The sequence below is a fragment of the Telmatherina bonti genome (genome assembly GCF_933228915.1).
Source record: "Telmatherina bonti genome assembly, chromosome: 4".
NCBI classification, from domain to species: Eukaryota; Metazoa; Chordata; class Actinopteri; order Atheriniformes; family Telmatherinidae; genus Telmatherina; species Telmatherina bonti.
In genome coordinates this window covers 31,146,295-31,164,748 of record NC_136622.1, presented here as the reverse complement: position 1 = coordinate 31,164,748, position 18,454 = coordinate 31,146,295, and the positions used below count along the sequence as shown (strand labels likewise).

At 40.8% G+C, this 18,454-nt stretch overlaps 1 protein-coding gene across 2 annotated transcripts; it reads right to left on the bottom strand.

Moving 5' to 3' along the window:
- Nucleotides 1–927: 927 nt before the first annotated feature.
- ccdc187 (coiled-coil domain containing 187) lies at nucleotides 928–18,185 on the bottom strand. 2 transcript variants are annotated; one of them, XM_079239795.1, is made up of 12 exons: nucleotides 17,891–18,185; nucleotides 17,533–17,625; nucleotides 10,151–10,213; nucleotides 9,827–9,965; nucleotides 9,566–9,656; nucleotides 5,377–5,455; nucleotides 2,969–3,084; nucleotides 2,819–2,890; nucleotides 2,578–2,712; nucleotides 2,405–2,499; nucleotides 2,237–2,319; nucleotides 928–2,156 (listed from the first exon to the last, which is right to left on the bottom strand). In XM_079239795.1, exons 2-12 carry the CDS (start codon nucleotides 17,579–17,581, stop codon nucleotides 2,008–2,010), a joined length of 1,071 nt encoding a protein of 356 aa, XP_079095921.1. In that variant the 5' UTR covers nucleotides 17,582–17,625; nucleotides 17,891–18,185; the 3' UTR covers nucleotides 928–2,007. The 2 variants fall into 2 exon arrangements, with proteins under 2 accessions (XP_079095921.1, XP_079095922.1); XM_079239796.1 differs by having other exon boundaries at nucleotides 18,001–18,185.
- Between the last annotated feature and the right edge of the window lie 269 nt (nucleotides 18,186–18,454).

Here is an 18,454-nt window from a genome sequence, read left to right as displayed (position 1 = left end):
TTTCTGTGAATGGGCTCTTCTGTCTGTGATTAATTGTGAAACTAACACATTTGTCAGTGGTTGTGAATGTTTTCAACCGAGGGCAGCTTAACATTTAGTCTCTTCCACTGTACTTAATGTGACTGTAACAGGAATTACACGGGCTTTCCTGCCATTATCTTATCTGTCATGAAAAATCCCAAAGAAAGGTTTTACCCTTTTCATTAATAAATAATAATGCAGTACAAGTTGAAGGACAAGGAACCCTCCAGGTAGCACAGTACGGAGTGTGCCAAAAGTGCACAAAGGTAAAAACCCTAATTCAGCTTCCGAAGCAGTGCTTAACAAGCCAAAACTCGTCTTTAAGAATTTAAGCAATGGGTGTTCAAATAATTGTTGTGTGTCATGTGTAAAGCTGCCAGGCTACTTATGACACACACTGATTAAAAAGGACAAAAGATATGAAGATGAAAAGGTGTGGAAATCCCCTGCCCTCCTGTGTCTTGTGAAACTCGTCTTTAGTGCTGTAAGGTGGGAAACAAGACCAATAGGAAGTGTTTTTTTTGTTGTTTTTACTTATATTGTACTGCTTTACATCTTCTGAACTGTGTGGCAAGTTTTTCTTCAATAGATGGAAACTTTATGCTGTGTAGGCTGTGAAAATGGCAACCCACTCTTGAGTTGTATCAGTTCATGAGTCACAATGACGTCTGTTTGAAAGACCTCAGAGTTCACAGGTGTTGTCTGCAGTGTTAACATTACAGCCTGAATGTAGCACTTTATTTCATCTGTCATCTTCCACTTTACAGACAGTATGCACGTAAAGACTTTTTTTTGTTTTATTTTACTGTTATAAGCAGATATTTTATACTGTACTTTTGTAACACCAATAAAGTTTTTTTCATTTGTTGCCCTTTCATAAAGAATAGTTGTAGATTGTGATTCACCAACAGTGGTTTATTTCATTTGTTTAAAACAAACCGAAAAAAAAAGTAAATGTCTATGACATAAATTGATAAAAAAAACAACAAAAACAAATGGAAACCATCAAATTAAATCACACACATGCATATCGAGTATGAAGAATAGTGTTTGACCTCAGTTCAAAACTGGTCTTCAGTGTCATGTTTTCATGATTGAAAGGTAGTAATAAGCTCTAAAAACCTGTAAAAGCAGCTGGTAGTAGACCATGAAGTATATTCAACTTTGTTGAATATACTTCATTTTTTTGTTAAAAAAAAAAAAAAAAAAAGTCATAATCTCCATCTATTAATTTCCTATGCTGTTAATCCCGATACAAGGTGGGAGGGATGCTTGAGCCTATCCCGGCAATGAACAAATTTCATAATCTTAATGGAAATATTTGCATTTCTATATAACACAAAAATTTACCATACAAGGTAAATAAAAGGAAATTAAAATTTTTCAGACAGTTATTCTGTTTTTTTCCCCCCCTTTTTAAATCACTAAAATTAAGCTCTTTGATTGTCACCATGCAGTTGTAGACCAGAATGAGAACATTACAAACTGCTAAGTATAAAGATGGTAGTTGCCAGTAAACTATGCAAATTAAGTCCATTAGTTACGAAAGTTCTTTTACTTCTCTTTTTCATCTCCATGACAAAGCAGAGCAGCTAGAGCTCATAATATACACAAAACCACCCAAAATTTGAATATTTTGGCGCTGAGATAACTGCCAGTAAACCACTTAACTTCACATTAAGTGTGTCTGAAGAAGAAATTTAAATTTTAACTCTACTGGGGAGGATGTGGGCATTTTGGTTGTTGAAAATGTACTCATTACTGTAAAAAAAAGTAATTTTAAGAAACAAAAAACCCAACTAAAATGGTCCTGTCTAAGATCTTTCATAACTTAATAAAAGGAATATACCAGAATCTGTCCTTGTTCTACTGCTGTAAAGTGCAACGAGGGGCAGCCGCTTCAGTTTTTAAAGTAGTAAGCCATGAGAACTATCGCTGAACTGGAAATATCTTATATAAAATAGATTCCCTCTAACAGTAATGTGCTTATTGCTGCTTGCAGTTCTCCTTCTTCTCTTTGGGTTTACTCCATCTTGATTTCTCTGTTTGCCGCTTTGTTGGCGGGATGAAAGTCGGTTCTTCGAGGAAGTCTTGCAAGCCGGATTGTGGCATAGGAAGTGACCCACAGGCTGGTCCTATGATGGGAGAAAACACGAGTGTCCTGCTATTGTTTGAAAGGTTTCATTCTGAGAGATAAGTTTCCTGTTTGCTGTACCTGCTTGTCTCTCTGTGCTGTTTCTCCTGGCTTGGAAGGTCGGGTCCAACTCCTCTGCAATGTTTCGTATCTGCTGAGCATTTCTGGAACATCAGTGGTTCTGAATCAGCATATATAACATGTTTTTAAAACAACATAGACATTAATCTTTTCTCATTTTATTATTACGGTATAACAGGAATGGGGCTTGGTGGCTGGTTTTCTGGAGAGCAGTCCTCAGTCGGGGACGGAAGGCCCACTGAGTCGAGTCTCTCTCGCTGGACCTGACCAAGTGGACAAAGTTCATTTAAAAACTGAGCATCAGATAAGTTGTTGTGTTTGTCAGTGCGCAACACATTCACCTTCCTCTCTCTTGCAGCTTGCCTGTCATGGTGACTGATCATTGCTCTGTGCTCGCGCCACGACGCCGGGCCTTCTAGTTCACGAGATCTACGCTTTGACTTGATTTCCTGCTTTTGCATGAAACGTGCAATTTCCTAGTAAAAAGAAGAAAAAAAAAACCCAAACTTTTTCAATTATTTCTTATCTCATGTTAAACATGAGATAAATAGGTGCTGATGACATAAGGCTTCATTGTTTCACCTCATCCTGTGCAACCTGTGCGACTCTGAAATCCCCTTCTGGATAAGAACTCGGTGGAGATGGCTGGGAGTTCTGTGATAACAGGACATGGAAAGTTAACTGATGACTTTCTGTTCTTCTATTATCTTCCTAAATTCTTTCAGTACTTACTCTCCTAAGCAGCTTTTCCTCTTCCTCCTGCAACGTTCGTGCCAGTTCTTCATCTTGCAGGACTTGATGCAGCTCCCCCAGGTCCAGACTTGCCTCGCTTGGCTCAAGTGAAGCTCCTGAAGTTAAAAGTTGGACAATGAAGTTACCACACAAACAATAGCATGACTAAGAGCATGAATACCAGTCATGGTGAGTGATGAATCACATAAACATGCTGAAAGAGTGTCATAAAGCCCCGACTGTCTTTCAACTAACACCAAAAGTTAAGCGGATACAGAAAACACAGACCTTTAGAAAAACTCTGAAAAGGGATGTAGTTTCGTCTTTTCCAAAAATCAAAACCAGAAGAGAAAATGAAAGCGAATGTACACTAGGACAATTATTTACTAAACAACTTTCTAAATATTCAAAAGAAAAATTTCCCCACTTGATAAGAAATCAAGTTCACAGCTCAGGCTCCAGATTAGACGGTGATTAAGGAAAGCAGAGCAGACATACGCAGAGAGGAAAAGAACACAGCATTCCAAGCTTCCCCCTCTGCAGATTAGAGTTGGCTGCAGGGCTGAGCGTTACCTGCTGCTATGTGCCGTGACCTATGCCTGGTTGAAGCCCTGCTGCCGCTGCTGAGGCTTTGGCTACGTGGGAGCGCTCTTCGTCTGGAGGGCTCCGTTCTCCTCTCAACCTCCTGCTCCTCCTCTGAGCTTAACCTTTCTTCTGTGATCCTGTGCCAGTGCCTGCGTTCACTTGTTGTCCTCCTGACTCGGTTGTCATTTGCATTCCTCTTTCCGTTCTCTTCATTGTGAGTGAATTTGTGCTCCTTCCACCTCCTGCTGTCTTGTCTCTCTCTGTTAGCAAAGGAAGAGTTTCTACTAGAAAGCTCATAAACCTCTCCATTATCATAGTGTCTTTCTCGAGCCTCTCTGTGATCTCTCCCACTGTTCTCTCGGTGTGACAATCTCCTCCTCACCCTGATATCTCCATGGAAACTGTGCCTGGTGGTGGCAGCTCTGTGGAAGGCTCTCTGATGTTGTTGGGAGTCGCTGCAAGAGACCTCGCTCCCTTGAAGCACCTGGCTGTCTCTGCTTTGAGGCCTTATTTGCAGTGGCGCCCCACTGCCACCGAACCTCACAGGCACACCCCTTTCTCTGAGTATGTGGCCGAGCATCTCCCACACTTGGCTGCTTTCACTCTGCTGCCTGTGATTGCCGCTCTTGTCATCCTGAAAACGGACATGTTTGTCAGGGTTTTCCTTGTAGCTCCAGGTCCTTGACAAGTCTCTGGTCCTGTGTGAGCTCCTGTTGTGTATCCTGACTGATTCACTGCGGCTGCATCGCCTTTCTCGAACCTCAGCTCTTGTACAATATGTGTCCTGATCATCGCTCCTGTGCCAACCTTCATTTTCAAGTCTGTTGTTTCTTTCCTGATACAAATTCCTAGATATTCTCCTCTGTTGATCATTAGCTTCATAACAGTCCTCATCATAGCCGTCTTCCTCTTCCTCCCAGCCTTTGAACTCATCGGTGAAACGGCTGCGAGAACTCAGACGTTTGTCATTTCTCTGCTGAGGCAGACGTACAGATACTTGCTGTCGTTGCGGTGCTGTATTGTGTCTTTCATACAATCTCTGAGACCAAATAGAGAGCTGTTCAGTAAAAACTGTGTCTGAATCCTCTGAATCTTCATTTAGAGGCTCTCTAAACTGACCCCTCCCTTGCCTAATGGAATCTACCCGTCCTTGATTTGACCATGATTTTGTGTTTTTCTGAGCTGCGACCCTCCTCGGGGAGCTTGTCTGGAGCCCAGTTAACTCCAGGCCATTCTGAGAGGTAGAATACTGCCACCTGGTGGTGATAGGTGAGTACTGCTCCCCATGCTGACGGCGGCTGAGTGTGTGCTGGTGTGTGGACGGCAGCTCAGGGTCACTGCTGCTGCCTTTAGTATTGCCAAACATGCAAACACAAAAGCAGGGATGTTGGGTGAGTCTGTTAGTGGATGCTAAGACATGTGCACTTTACAATGAGCCAAAACAAAGTATTTAAAAAGGCTGCAAGTCATGACAGTATTCTATCCGTCAACATTTTAACATTGTTAAGAGACATGATAAGGATTTTCAATGTGTCTTTAGTTTGGATGGGAGCCTATAAACACATCATCATGCAGAAAACACAAAATACAGCTGCTCATTCATGCAACCGATCCAGAGCAAACCACAAAGTGGCAACAAATACGACTGGGGTCACATTTTGTTCATGCTTACAAAGTTGTAGAAAATTCCTCAAATACATTGGTAGTTAGAAATATTTATCAATAACAAAAAATCTTAAGAAAGCAATTCATAACAAAACAAAACAAAAAAAAACACAAAGCGACCTGACCCCTCCAAAACGAAACAAAGTTTTAAAGTGTACCTTCACTGTGACCTTCGTGTCCTCTGCTCCTCCTTCTGACATTCTGCTCTTCCTCTTCTTGCAGTTGTTTAGCTATTTCCTGTAAAAACAAAAAACCATCAGCTGTGTTATTTACCTCATTATTTCTTTATAAAAAGCAAACAAAATGAGTAGAATGATTCTCAGTTAAATGAAGTCTGGACAAAGAAAGGATCTGCATTTGAATTATTTTTTATATATTTTTTAATAACAGGATAGATGGGTCTGGAGGTCACGTTTCCCAATTCAAGACTCAAACCTCATTTCGCTTTTGGGCTCAAATAGAAAATATTCATAAATCCCTCCAGCAAGAGTGGTAGGATCTACTGACGTTACATTTCTGTCTTGGGGTAAAAGGGAAGCAAATATTTCCTGCAGAAATCTATCCAACATAAACAACTGGTAGTAGCTGACTGAGTTTTCCATGTTTCATGCCAATGATTCTTTCTTTGAAGGAATTTCTGCTTTCGTGGCTCTTCCTAGAGCATCACAGGTCAAAATGTGGAAACCAAAATCACTGTTCCTTTCACACCTTCAAATAAACTGAGCTGTCGTCAGTTTTTCTAAAAGACACAAGTCATTTAAAAGTTCTTCAAAACAATGCCTTTGTTCAGGGGATGAGATGAGCTGGGACTTTTAGCGACCAGCAATCTTCTATATTAAAATGACTGACAAAAGGACTTTAAGACACTATAAGAACCACATTTATTGTTCACAATGCACCTTATGGATTTTACCATACAATAATAATTTCTATAAATTACTTTTTAATTCAATCAACAATGAGGATCAGATGTGTCATGCCACTTAGATATTACAGCTGTCAAATACAGATCTGGGATTTAAAAAAAAAAATCCTTGCTTACTGCTTTTTTGCTCTCTTCAGTCATTTCTTAGTCAGACTCATCTAAGTGAGACATCATTTAAACTATCTGGCTGTGAATAATTTCTGGGTCTCCTACATGAGAACAGAGGAAAGCGAGACAAGGCCAGTTTTAGATCAATTAGATGAGCCAATAATCATTTTTAGCCAACAGATGGCAGCAGAGTATAGACTAAAGTAGAAAAGCAGCACTGCTCTCCTTAATCTTACTGGTTCTGCTTAATCTGGTCGACAACAAAACAATAGCAATATTGAAAACGTATCAAACATCAGGCCAATCCAATGTCTGACTGAGAGACACAAGAATAATACACAGTAACATGAGAAGGACTAACAGAGGCAGGTAAACATGCTTGTTTCAACTGAACTTACACCTTTGTCACTAGACATAAGAGCAGCTGGATGTCTTTGCATACAGCTAGTGAGAGTGTGTGTGTGTGTGTGTGTGTGTGTGTGTGTAGTGGTAGGGGGGCATCTCATCTCATTTGTTTCTTATAAAGGTAAGAACTAATCAACAAATTCTCCCTGTGAATTCTGTGTAACCTCTCCAATTAGGGAGCATCTGAAGCATAAATTAAAACAAAAAGCGAGCCCAGCTCCTTTTGTTTTCAGTCAGTTTGTGAGTGTGAGCCTCTCTGCCAGCGTCAGCACACAATTAGCAGCTTGCAATGGCAGGTTAGATGTCTCATGCCACAGGGATCTGGCATTTAAACCTGCACAGCCTGACACCTTCTGTTCCTGTAGAAGACAATCTACAGGGAGGCAAACATTTAATCAACACCTCACTTCAGTCAGTCATTAAGGAAGGTATAGGCTAAACGAAACATTAATGATTCATTTGATCTTTACATAAGCGCTCATAAAACTAAATCAGCGCATACACAAGAGGTAATCTAGGCTGTTAAATTTAACCAGAGTGCAAATATCAAAGTCGTTCAGCGATGACGAATGGACGGCACGGCCTCTAGACAAGGAGCTTTCACAGGCTGCCTTCACAAGAAAGGGAACTGCAGCGTGAAGAAAAATATTATGCTGGAGGCACAGACCACTGGACCAGCCGGGGAGTTTCATGGTGGGAACGACTCCTTTACTCCACAATGCTGCATGTCTTATGCAGCTTCTTTACTGGTTTCCACTGCTGCAATGACCCTTTTCATTGGTTGTAAAGTAACTTATGCCAACATGCACTGAGACTACATACAGTAGAAGTTCTAGAAGGAGCTTTCTTTTAGTGTGAGCATGAAAGCAACGCAGGAGACGGATGGTAACCATCTGGTTTTCCTGTCATGCTCGGGCTACAAGATTTATTGTTTTGTTTTTTTTCTTTGTTTTGTTTTCCTGCAATGGACGGACGGCCTGTACCCTGCCGCTTGCCTGATGTTGGCTGGGATAGGCTCCAGCTTCCCAGCAACTCTTAAATGGACTAAGCAGCATAAAAAAATGAATGAATGCTCGGGTCTCAACCTGCTATTTCAGAGATCCAGTGCTTTTCCACCCATTCCTGGAAAATAGATAGACAAATAACGACGCATCACAGAGAAAATGTCTATCTTTTTATTCTGACTTCACTCAAAACTGAAAGAAAATAAACCTATTTTCAGTGTCCAGTAAAACAGGAGGTTAAGTTGCACAGGATGTCCTGTTCTACATAAACTGTTTATTGTTACTACTTACAGATATACTGACAAATTTCTGCTTTTGGGGCTTTTTTCTGAAATTAAAGGTTGAGTGTGTTGGATGTGGTGATATCTGGGTGATCAAATGTGCACATGCTGCAAAATAAACCGTGCACATACAGAAGGCCCTCTCTCAGGAAGGCTGATAGTCTGGGTTTGGAATTCTCTTGGAACCACAAGAGAAACTCTCATTAGCAGCTGTTGGGTTGTGTGTCTGGTTTACAGCTGACTTTGCTCATCCTACAGCCCTCTGGGTACACAGTAGATCCACCAGATGCATATTTTGCTGCACCTGCCAGCCATAACTGATTTACTCATCAGAGGGAGCAAAATCAGGATACTTCTTTCCTGTTCTTGACAGGCCTGCATAGGTTTGCATGTCCCTGTGCTAAAGACAAAGTCTTATCAGCTAAATGTTCAGCTTCCTTCATGGAAATGCATCTTCCTTTAAAACCAGACTTTATCAGAAGCTGGTCTGTACTTAATCAACAAAAATAAAACTACCACAGTTACTACAGGACTGTATGTGTACATAGTTTACAGAAGACAGCCAGGACTGACACATACACCAACACACCTCTGCAGCTGGAGTCTTTCTCTCCCCTTGCTGAGTGCTCATGCTACACTGATATATCCATGCTGTACAGGCTAAGAATGGTAACAGTGTAAATCCTGGAGCTGTCTGTAATATTTCATATCTACAGAGTACATTTGTCACAACTGATGTGCACAACAAGCATTTTTCTTCTCCCCTCCTGTCACTAACCTGCTACATGGTAATGATCCTTTACCAACGGGTAGTTTTTATCTCATTTTATTTTTTCTAACTGACGTAATCATTTTTGTGGTTTTTCATTTTAAAGCATCTTTTTACAAAAGGTTGCCAAGAAAAGATGAGAAAAATACTTTCCTACTTATGTTGTGCCACAGTTAAATGTCTTGCAGGATTTGTCCTTTTAAAAGAAAATTCTTCAAAATATTTCTCTCCTGTTGCTGCTGAAGTTTGATTTTCTCATAATCAGGGAGAGAATTTATTTTAATACCAGGAAGAGAGTGTGTGAGGTGTACAGAAAAACTTTTTACTGGGTTTTTCTGCCGCAGTCTATTTAAGGACAGCTCCATCTTCCACGCTATTATCCGCAGTGCTTTATTCACTGTTGCTCCAAGTTTCAAAAATAAACTTTCCTTCCTTGCCAGAATTTAAGCTGTGCATCAGTTCTTTACTGTGACTTTCCTTCAGCAAGTCCGATTAACTGAGGAGAGAGGTTTTTGTTTCGTAAGTTAATTTAAATTGACCTCTCCAAACACTTTCTCCATATTTGGCACAATTTATGTTGGCAGAGATTCAAGCTACTGTTAGAATGAATGATTACTGGGTGTTATTTAGACTAGCCAGGGGAGCCAACAGTAGATAGTGAGCATGTTATGAGTTATATTCCAACTGTTTAAACTGACCTTTTTCATTAAAAAATGTGAAAAAAGATGACTAAATTATTTTCACATTGCAAAAGAAGATTAAATACACACTGACTTTGCTTTCTTAATGCGCAGGAGATAAATAAATTAAAAAAAAAAAGCTATACAAGCAAATAAAAGTAAAAAAAACACTGACCTCATCATTCTGCTCTCTCTGGTGTGCCTCCTCAGCATGGCGTTGGAGTTCTTCCTGAATCATGCGAGCATACTCAAAGTCCTGCTCCTCTCTGCAGAAAAGGGGAGGGAAATGACCCCTTAGTGGAGAATAATTAATCCAGCGGTTAGCAAAAGATAAGCTACATGCAGCAGCCCAAGTGTTGCATATTGAGGGCAAAGATTTGTAGTGGTATGTGCATGGTGCAGCAGTGTGTGGTGTCAGAGAAACACAGGTGCATACATTTGTTTGGTAGCCTCTTTAAGGAAAGCGCTTTGCTGTGCCCGCTGCTCCTCCTCCTCATCCTGCAGCCTCTTGGCCACACGGATGTCATTCTGCACAAGCTGGTTCTTCTGGATATTGGTGGTGTAGTATTGCTCAACTATGATGGAAAAGCATAAAAAAGACAAAAACATGGGTTCAGTGTGCATTCACTTTTGAAAACATTTTAAGAACACGTGTGCAGTCTGTCGTAAATTCTGCTTGTGGGAAGTTTGTGCAGAGAAGTGATCCTCACACACCTGCACTGTATGCAGCTACTGCATTGTTGATTGACTTTGTACTTACTCTCCTGCTCCTGCAGATTATGTGCCAACGCTCCATCTTCCAGCACAGCAAAACTCTGGCACACTGAAACAACAGATAACATTAACAGGTCTGTTGCTCTCTCTCACTCACTCACTCACTCACACACACACACACACACACACACACACACACACACACACACACACACACACACACACACACACACACACACACACACACACACACACACACACACACACACACACACACTTACAAAAGGTTTAACAATGCCAAACACAGAAAGCAATATTTAGTGTTCCATTACTGCAACAACTAGCTGATGACAGTAGTCTCGAAGGCCCTCCACGACTTCATCCAGACCAAAAACCGCATGTCAGAATGACCTGCTGAGCTTTCACTCACAACACTCAAGTCTACAGCAACAAGGGTGTGAACTCAGTGTGTTACGATGAGTGTTTTTCCACTTAAACCAAGGATGTCAAACTCAAATATACAGTGGGTCAACATTTAAAAGTCAAACTTGCGGGCCAACATTGATATTTATTGAAAAGAAATCTTCCAGATATGACAATGAACCTCATAGGTTGGTGGTAAAATCCCATATGGATTCAGCTACTGGCTCTCATTGAAAATTTCTGTTTTGTCTCTCTGGGCACATGAGCTCACAAACGTCCATCATGCACTTTTTCAACATCACTCCTTTATTAAAGGACCGGGCTTATTTTGCCATCTCTGCTGCAGAAGCTTCAAGTTGCTATGACTACTGTCTACAGAGGAGGAGGTCGTGTCCTGACTGATGGATAAAACCACCAGTGGAGCGCTCTGGGGTTTGTATTATTGGTGGTACATGTGCTGTATAATGCCGCTGCGGCAGCTCTAGTAGTCATTTGGTGTTGTCTTGTGGGCCAAATATAATTACATTGTGGACCATTATTGGTCCACGGGCCAGAGTTTGACACAGATGACCTAAACATAAGGAAACAGAAACCATCCACCACTCTGGCATGAAGAAATTTAAGTAGATGAAAGGATCTATATTATATAAATACAAGCAACACAGAAATGTTTAAAAAATGTGCAAGTGACATATTTTAGCAGTCACCTTAATGTCACTGAGCTCAAGAACAATTCATCAGGTTCAACTACAAAAGCAATGACGCCATGTGCTCTGCGTGCCTGCAGGGCAGTTTCAGCATATAAAACAAATTTTTTGTTGAAAAACAAAAGTTAAAAGTTAGACTTAGCTTTTGCTAGGGTGTGCACTACCAACAACATGCAACGTTTACAGACTAGTAGCTGTGACCCTTGGTAACCCTGTATCCTTAAAGATTCTGTTATTGGCACAAATACACCACGTAGTGAAATCTGCACACCATCATGGATCCAAAGGCTTTAATTCTAACCAATAATTTTATGCTCAGTCTGGAACTTGCTGCTACATATAGCAATAAGACATATAATCTTTCTTTCATTTTGCCAGAAAAGAAGCAAAGAACAGGACTAACGTGGTCAGAGGACAAAAACCAAAAGTTATAACTTTGGCTGGTCCAGAACAAAAACAGAAACAAAGATCCAAACAAATAACTTGACGCATTTTTAACCATTTAGACTTTAGTCTTTGGTGTAAATAGAAATCTTAACACCTTTAGCATCAGAGGACAGTTACTGTAATCAGCAAAAACATGCCAAGTGTTTACAGTAGTCCTTCCTGATCTGCAATAGCCGCTGTGCGCTGCAGCCTGAGTGTGTTTAACGGTCTGACAAACAAACTCAAGAGTAAATGAAGAGAAAATAAACACAGACAGGATCACTGGGGCGACTTCAACGTATTTCCCATTTATAAAAATGCTTTTAGAGATCTGGCAAAAACTGCTGAGTAAACCTGGATTTTCACAATGGAAACAGGAGCAGAAGCTCTGAATTATGAAAAGCAGGACAGAAAGTGTTTCTGAACAGATTTAGCCTGCTGGCTCGCTGCAGCATCGATTAAAAACACCTGTCTTCTTGCTTATCCCTTCCACTGAGCCTATCAGAACAGGCTGCGTTGCATCTGTGGTGGTGATGACTGCGTTTCTTATACATCCATTCGTCCCATATGGCTGATACTTGGAAGTTGACACACATGCAACATGTTGTGCATAATAACTCATAAAACCCTACCAAACATCTGATACATCTCATTAGTACATTAATATGCATTTTTGACATCATCAACATGACATGAAGTCAAAAGTGAGGCTAATTTAACGTTGGTGTCGACTACATGAGACAAATATAATTATTCTTCTTTGTTCATATATGCACTACCAGTTAAAATACACACCTTCTCATTAAAAATGACTAGTACTGTAAATAAGAAGCACCTCTAAATACATCATGTGGTCCAACACACTACCTTTACCTGTGACCTCGATAACTGAATGATCGGTTTTCCAATAATATCCATACAAACTTCATTAAGGCAAAATTTGTGGCACAGCTACTGAACAGATGCTGTCTCCGTGTACTTAATAAGTGCCCGTTGCATGTGCTTCCTGCTATGGACAGCAGCTTGTTTAAAGCATATAAACCCATCTAATCCCAATATATAGGATAACACACACCCATGCACATGTGGAACACAGACACACACCCATACACTCACACCTCTACACACATACATACCTAGTTACACAACTACTCCCCTACACACATACATACACGGTAACACACACCCACATCCCTGTACATATACCGGCTACTGCTCCGTTTGTACTTAAGATTTTTACTCAGGATGTCTATTGTACTTTCTGTGAAACTTTAGATACTTCATTCTCTAAAAATGTAAAATATATTCTTCTGTAGAGAAGACCTGACAGTTGCTGTGGCTTGGTTCCTACTTTTTGTTCATTTTCTTTTCTTTCTCTCCATCATTTGTTTCTTTTCCTCTATCTCTTTCCCTCATCCTTTTTCTCTATTATCTCTCTTTTCCCGGTCCGGTCCAGCAGTTATAGGCTGAAATAACAGACTTATGGAATAAATAATAAAATAAAAAAAGAATAAAGCTTGAGAACCAAGGGAAGCCTCAGATCTACAGGCACAACACAGCAGCCACACCATCATTCTGCTGTCAAGATGCTGGACAGGACAAGTAAATAAAAAAAAATCCTAAATATATGTAATGTTTTTGCATGTTGCAATGTCACTATTACTTCATCACATAACTGATTGCAATATTAAACGTTATGTCATCCGTGTCACATTTCTTTTGTAAAAAGCACCAAGTTCTCATTGTGGAGGACGATCATTAAAGCGGCCATCAAAAAGTTGCAGTGAAAGCTGGAAATAACTCGGATACGTTTCAACACAGCCTTATGATGGACTGGCGAAGGTGTACCCTACCTCTCGCCCAATGATTGCTGGGATAGGATCCAGTTTCCAACACGTCCCTTAATTGGACTAAGCGATTCAGCAAATTCACCACCTGCAGGATGGTGCACAATAACTGAACTAAACTGATGTTACATCTTACCTAATGTAACACTGACATTAAATGCAATAATCTTATGTGCAATTTTGTTATTGTGTGTGACTCTGGTTGTATTTACATTACAACATGATCCTCCACTAAACATCATATAGATGGAAAAAAAAACCTAACTTTTCTGATGAACAGTTTCCCTTTTCAAACATTGATTTGGCATTTGGTCTGTTGATGAAACTGGATTTAATTTCAGATATATAGTTTTTTTCTTATCCACTTTCACAGTTATAGTCTAATTTTATTTTAAAACAGCAGCTGTACTACTAAAGAGCACCTGAAAGTAAAGAACTCATTAGATTCAGTTCTACTGGGGTAAAAAAAAAAAAAAAAAACAAAAAAAAAAACTACTTGAGTCCATCCAAGTTCAGGTAGAGGTCCTGTAGAATTTTATACCTGTTTTCTCTAAGAGGAATTAATCTGTAGTGTTTATTTTCCCCTTACGGAGTAGAGAGCATTTAAGTGTTATGGAACTTTTTTGTTACTTTACCTTTTTGCTTTATCAATCTTTAGTTATGCTGCCATCAAAATAAAAACGCTTAAAGACTCTAATGTGATTTTTCACATTCATAGTGTAAAATTAAGTAACAAATAAAAATCATGATAACTTAACTAAAAGACTTGTGACAACTTCAGTCTAAGATACTCTATAACTGCAACATGCCTAGTTAGTAGCATGCAAACATTTGCATGGATTTATTTGTGGATTTTAATTGATTTGGAATAAAAAGCACATTTAAGACTAAACAAAAATAAATGAGAAGGAACAGAAGCAAGGCAGAGATGCAACAAGTTGTACTGGGAAGAAAAAACAAAACAGGAAGCCTCAAGATTCACTGTCAATATGTTCTACTGAGCTTTTTGTCTGTAGTCAGCTGTAAACATATGCGGTGCTAACTAACTAATTAAAACTAAAACACTGAATATTTGGATCTTTCCAGCATGCTGTAATGTGTTAACTTTATTATATATGACAAAGTTTTCAACTTTAATGTTTTTTTTAAAAAGCTGTAATGAATCTAAATTGGAAACGGTAGAGTCAGGACATGCGAGCAGAGGGTGTGTGTGTGTGTGTGTGTGTGCTATGCAAATAAAAAGACCACAAATCTGGACACAAACCCAACCAACTACAACGAGGACTTTCATCCCCTGTACATAATAAGGCCCCTGTAAACTATCGGAGCTAACCGGGACCCCAAACTAAATTTTTATGAAGAAGTATGGTGGCCCACAAACCTCAGCCAAAAAACAGAACTGCATTTTAGAAAAAAACATAAAATGGACAATGTGACCACGGGGAAGTGAAACAGGCCATAGACGCACGACTGTGGTGAAATATCACCAAATGCTCTCCTCTAAAACCTCAATGTGAAATGAAGCAATGTTTAAGTTTCTGGGGTTACATTTCTACTGAGGGTCAACAGCCAAACTTTACAGATATAATCACCCAGACGCCACTAAGCCCCAAAAGGATCTCTTTACACCGTTAATGACCCCATAAGTCCTGCAGAGAGTTAACCTATACCTGAGGCACTCATTACTCCTTACACCTGTTACGAAGCTTAAGAGAATATCGGCTAAATGGATCTACAACCTGTCCTTGAGGATCTGGTCTGTCTGTGAGGGGAGGGGAGGGGGGTTTAAGTCTCTGTTTTATCCGACAGGACAAAGTGACAACTCCAAACAGTTTACAATTAATTCCAGCACAGAAAGAAGCGTAACAGACAGACAGGGGAAAAGATGGAAGAAATGATAGACTTGTGTGTGTGTGTGTGGGTGGGTGTGTCTGAATTGCGGGTTAACTTGTTTTTCCAAGGTTCTTTAAATGCTTACATTACTCTGCTATGGGGAGGGACAAAAAGGCCGTATTATTAAGACTTTAAACTGGTTCTAGGAGAAAGGGTGTGAGGCATTCAGGGACAACAGTAAAAACATATGTTCAGTGCAAATCCAGGGGCGCCTTCAGTAAGCTTCTTAGAAAAGGGTCCTTAACAAGCCTGAGTCTGTTTTCTAAGAGGATAGTAAATCAAAGATCCCACAGACAATAGAAACTGGCTGCAGTGTTTGGAAACTGGAGCACTAAGGAACAAGAACGTAAAATACAAGCAGACATGGCTGCGTAGCTCCAAGCTTTCTCTCAGCTTGTGCGGTCTCTCTAAGCACTTAAAATACTGACCACTATGACCTGTGGAAGCTTAAATATCCGAACCAGTTTCACCAACTTTGGAGAACAGACAGCAAATTGTTAAAGGCAAAGTGATGCAAAATGATGTCAAACATCCAGCTTGAGCGAGCTGCCGTTCAACCGCAGACAGAGCTGCTTCTCTTTCATCTTTCCAGCTACTTGGATAGCAGCAGCGGGCAAACGCCTGCCAAGACAGAAACCGGAGAAAATGACAAGAGTTCTATTTTCAGCCAAAATCTCCCACAGACTGCCCACACACTCTCTCTGTCTCTCTTCCTCTCTGGACTCCTCTGTTCTCCTTTGTTTTTTTTTTTTCCATCCAAAAACTTCCCCATGAACTCCTTGTCCCCCCCCGCCCCCCCAAACAGCTAAATGTAACATATTAGAAACTCAAGAGTCAGCGACCAGCCGGCTCATGACCTAGACCTGGCTGTCGAGGTGAACACAAAGAGAGGTGGGGGGGGAACAGCACTCTGGGTCAAATGGTGAGAGTGAAATTAGGAACGAGTGGGAGGTGGGGGAATTCCTCTGGGAGGTGCATTCCCTCAGCACATCGGCCTGTATCAGGAGGAGCCAGAGCCAAAACAGGAACAGATAAGGGGGGGGGGGCAGTGAAAACAAAGAGAGTTGACTTGGCCGAGACTCCTCGATAGTGAGGAAAGTGGATGTGGAGAGAGACACGGCTTTTTGGTAAAATATGCATTTAAAACATGATGTGAGCAACTTCGGTGCCAACAGCGCAGTTTGACAAATCTGCTGGGTTGAAGTAGATGATGAGCAGAAAAAAAATATGATCCTGATTTACATACTACTATTGTCTCATTGTCAAGTTTATAGATGCTATTACTGGCTTTGTTTGTGCACCGGCCCCTGCTCAATAAAGCATGAAAATGCAAAGCTGCACAGTGTGCCCTTTGTGTGTGGAAACAAGAGTGGAGTGCTGAATTATCTCCCTTGATAAAAGACATGCAGACCTATTTCTATCCCATTCATTAGTGTGGACATGCCAAAGACTGAGCCAACCGTTTATATCCGGGCCACAGCTTAGAAATTCCTAACCTGACCAAAGTTTTCCTATGCACATACAAGCTGAAGAAACTTATTTACTTGCATTTCTACAGCCTGGACAAGATTTAAATTTGTCTTTATCTTACTAGAGAACCCCTCACCTCCTATGCAGTTCAAGTCTTCAATGATGCACCTCTTAAAGAAAGTGCACATCACAAATACTCATCTCATATCTTGCTTGTATCTGCAGAAAGCATAGCAGTGAGGCCTATGACAGAATCATAGGTGTGCAGCTGAACCTGTGTGTGGAAAATTGCCTCCCACTCTATCCTTCTTGTATGTGTCCTTTTAGTCCTGTTATGATGCACTACACCGTGTCTCTGCAGGACCCATCTGTGCATAAAGTCCAAACAGTAACCAAGCCACTTCTGATCTGATATGGTGAGTTAGTGAGAACCATTTTGACTAAAACAGAGTAGGAATATCTGCAGTTTGCATTCTCCGCGCTGAAGTTCCCACAAACACTGGCAGCCTTTCTGCCTATAGTTCAGTAACTGACCCTGATCCCTGACCTGTCTGCCTTGGGGCTAAACCAAAACAGCTTCTCTCCAGCCCCAAGCATTAACCATTACACACCGTTTCCATTCACTCAGACTTATAAAGGCAGGATTGTGAGTGTGTGCTTACCTTCTTGGACACGTGGAAGGTTGGACTGGTCTATCTCCAGTTCTGCCATCTCTGCTCCAGTGCTGTCACTGCTTCATAGTGTTACAGAAGATTCTGACACCAAAGAGGGGTTTGGGAGGAGTTATTAAAACCAAAATGGTGAACATGAAGAACTTGAGTTAAACAGGTGACTGCTTTTTTTATTTTTATTTTGGACACCTGTGTACAAAACAGCCCAGTCTTCAGAGCCAGTGGGAGTAATTATTGGCAGCGGCAGAATAACCAGAAAGTGTTGCCATTAACAAGTCACCGCGGTACAATGTAAACAGCCACTGAAACAGGCTACTTATCCAACCAGGTGAATTTATAACCAACATACCTGTTCCTACCCACGAAGGCGGCGGTGTTGAATATGTACACACAGCTTATTCAAAATGTAGCAAACATAGCGACGAAGTGTCAACTTTGGAGTCGTCAGCTCAGTCCCACCTTCGCTCTCTCTGCCTTCCTCTTTCTTCCTCTCTCTGCAAATGATCCGAAATGTCACGAGCGCGCCTGCCCGCTTCTAACACCTGTACCTGAAGTGTAATTTCTCTGCCACAGCGGTGGTACTTGAACATAACAGAAACAAAGAGCCGTCGCTTCAGTGTGGGAAGCCTGGGAGGACAAAGTTAGCTCACAGTCTGTCGTTTCGGCTGCTTCTTCGCAGCTCCTGTTTTGGGAGAAGTGGGGGCGGTCAGCGGGTGCTGCGTTCATGTGCGTCCTCACGCTCAGGCTCTAAGTTCAATCACCAGCCTCGACGTCTGCTGCTCAGTAATTGAACATTTTTTCATGCGATTTTGTGACTCATTAGACAAAGCAAAGAGTCTAGCTTTAACCAAAGAGACGGTACATGTGGACTGTAGTTGGAATAAAAGATCTGACAGTAAAAGATAACTCGGTA

Excerpts from the sequence above, each read along its gene's own strand:
- ccdc187 (XM_079239795.1), bottom strand. The coding sequence starts at position 17,581 with ATGGCAGAACTGGAGATAGACCAGTCCAACCTTCCACGTGTCCAAGAA. Across the intron at positions 10,214-17,532 it reads CCTTCCACGTGTCCAAGAAG|TGTGCCAGAGTTTTGCTGTG; the intron begins GTAAGCACACAC and ends CTGTTGTTTCAG. Across the intron at positions 2,891-2,968 it reads AGGAAAAGCTGCTTAGGAGA|AACTCCCAGCCATCTCCACC; the intron begins GTAAGTACTGAA and ends CTGTTATCACAG.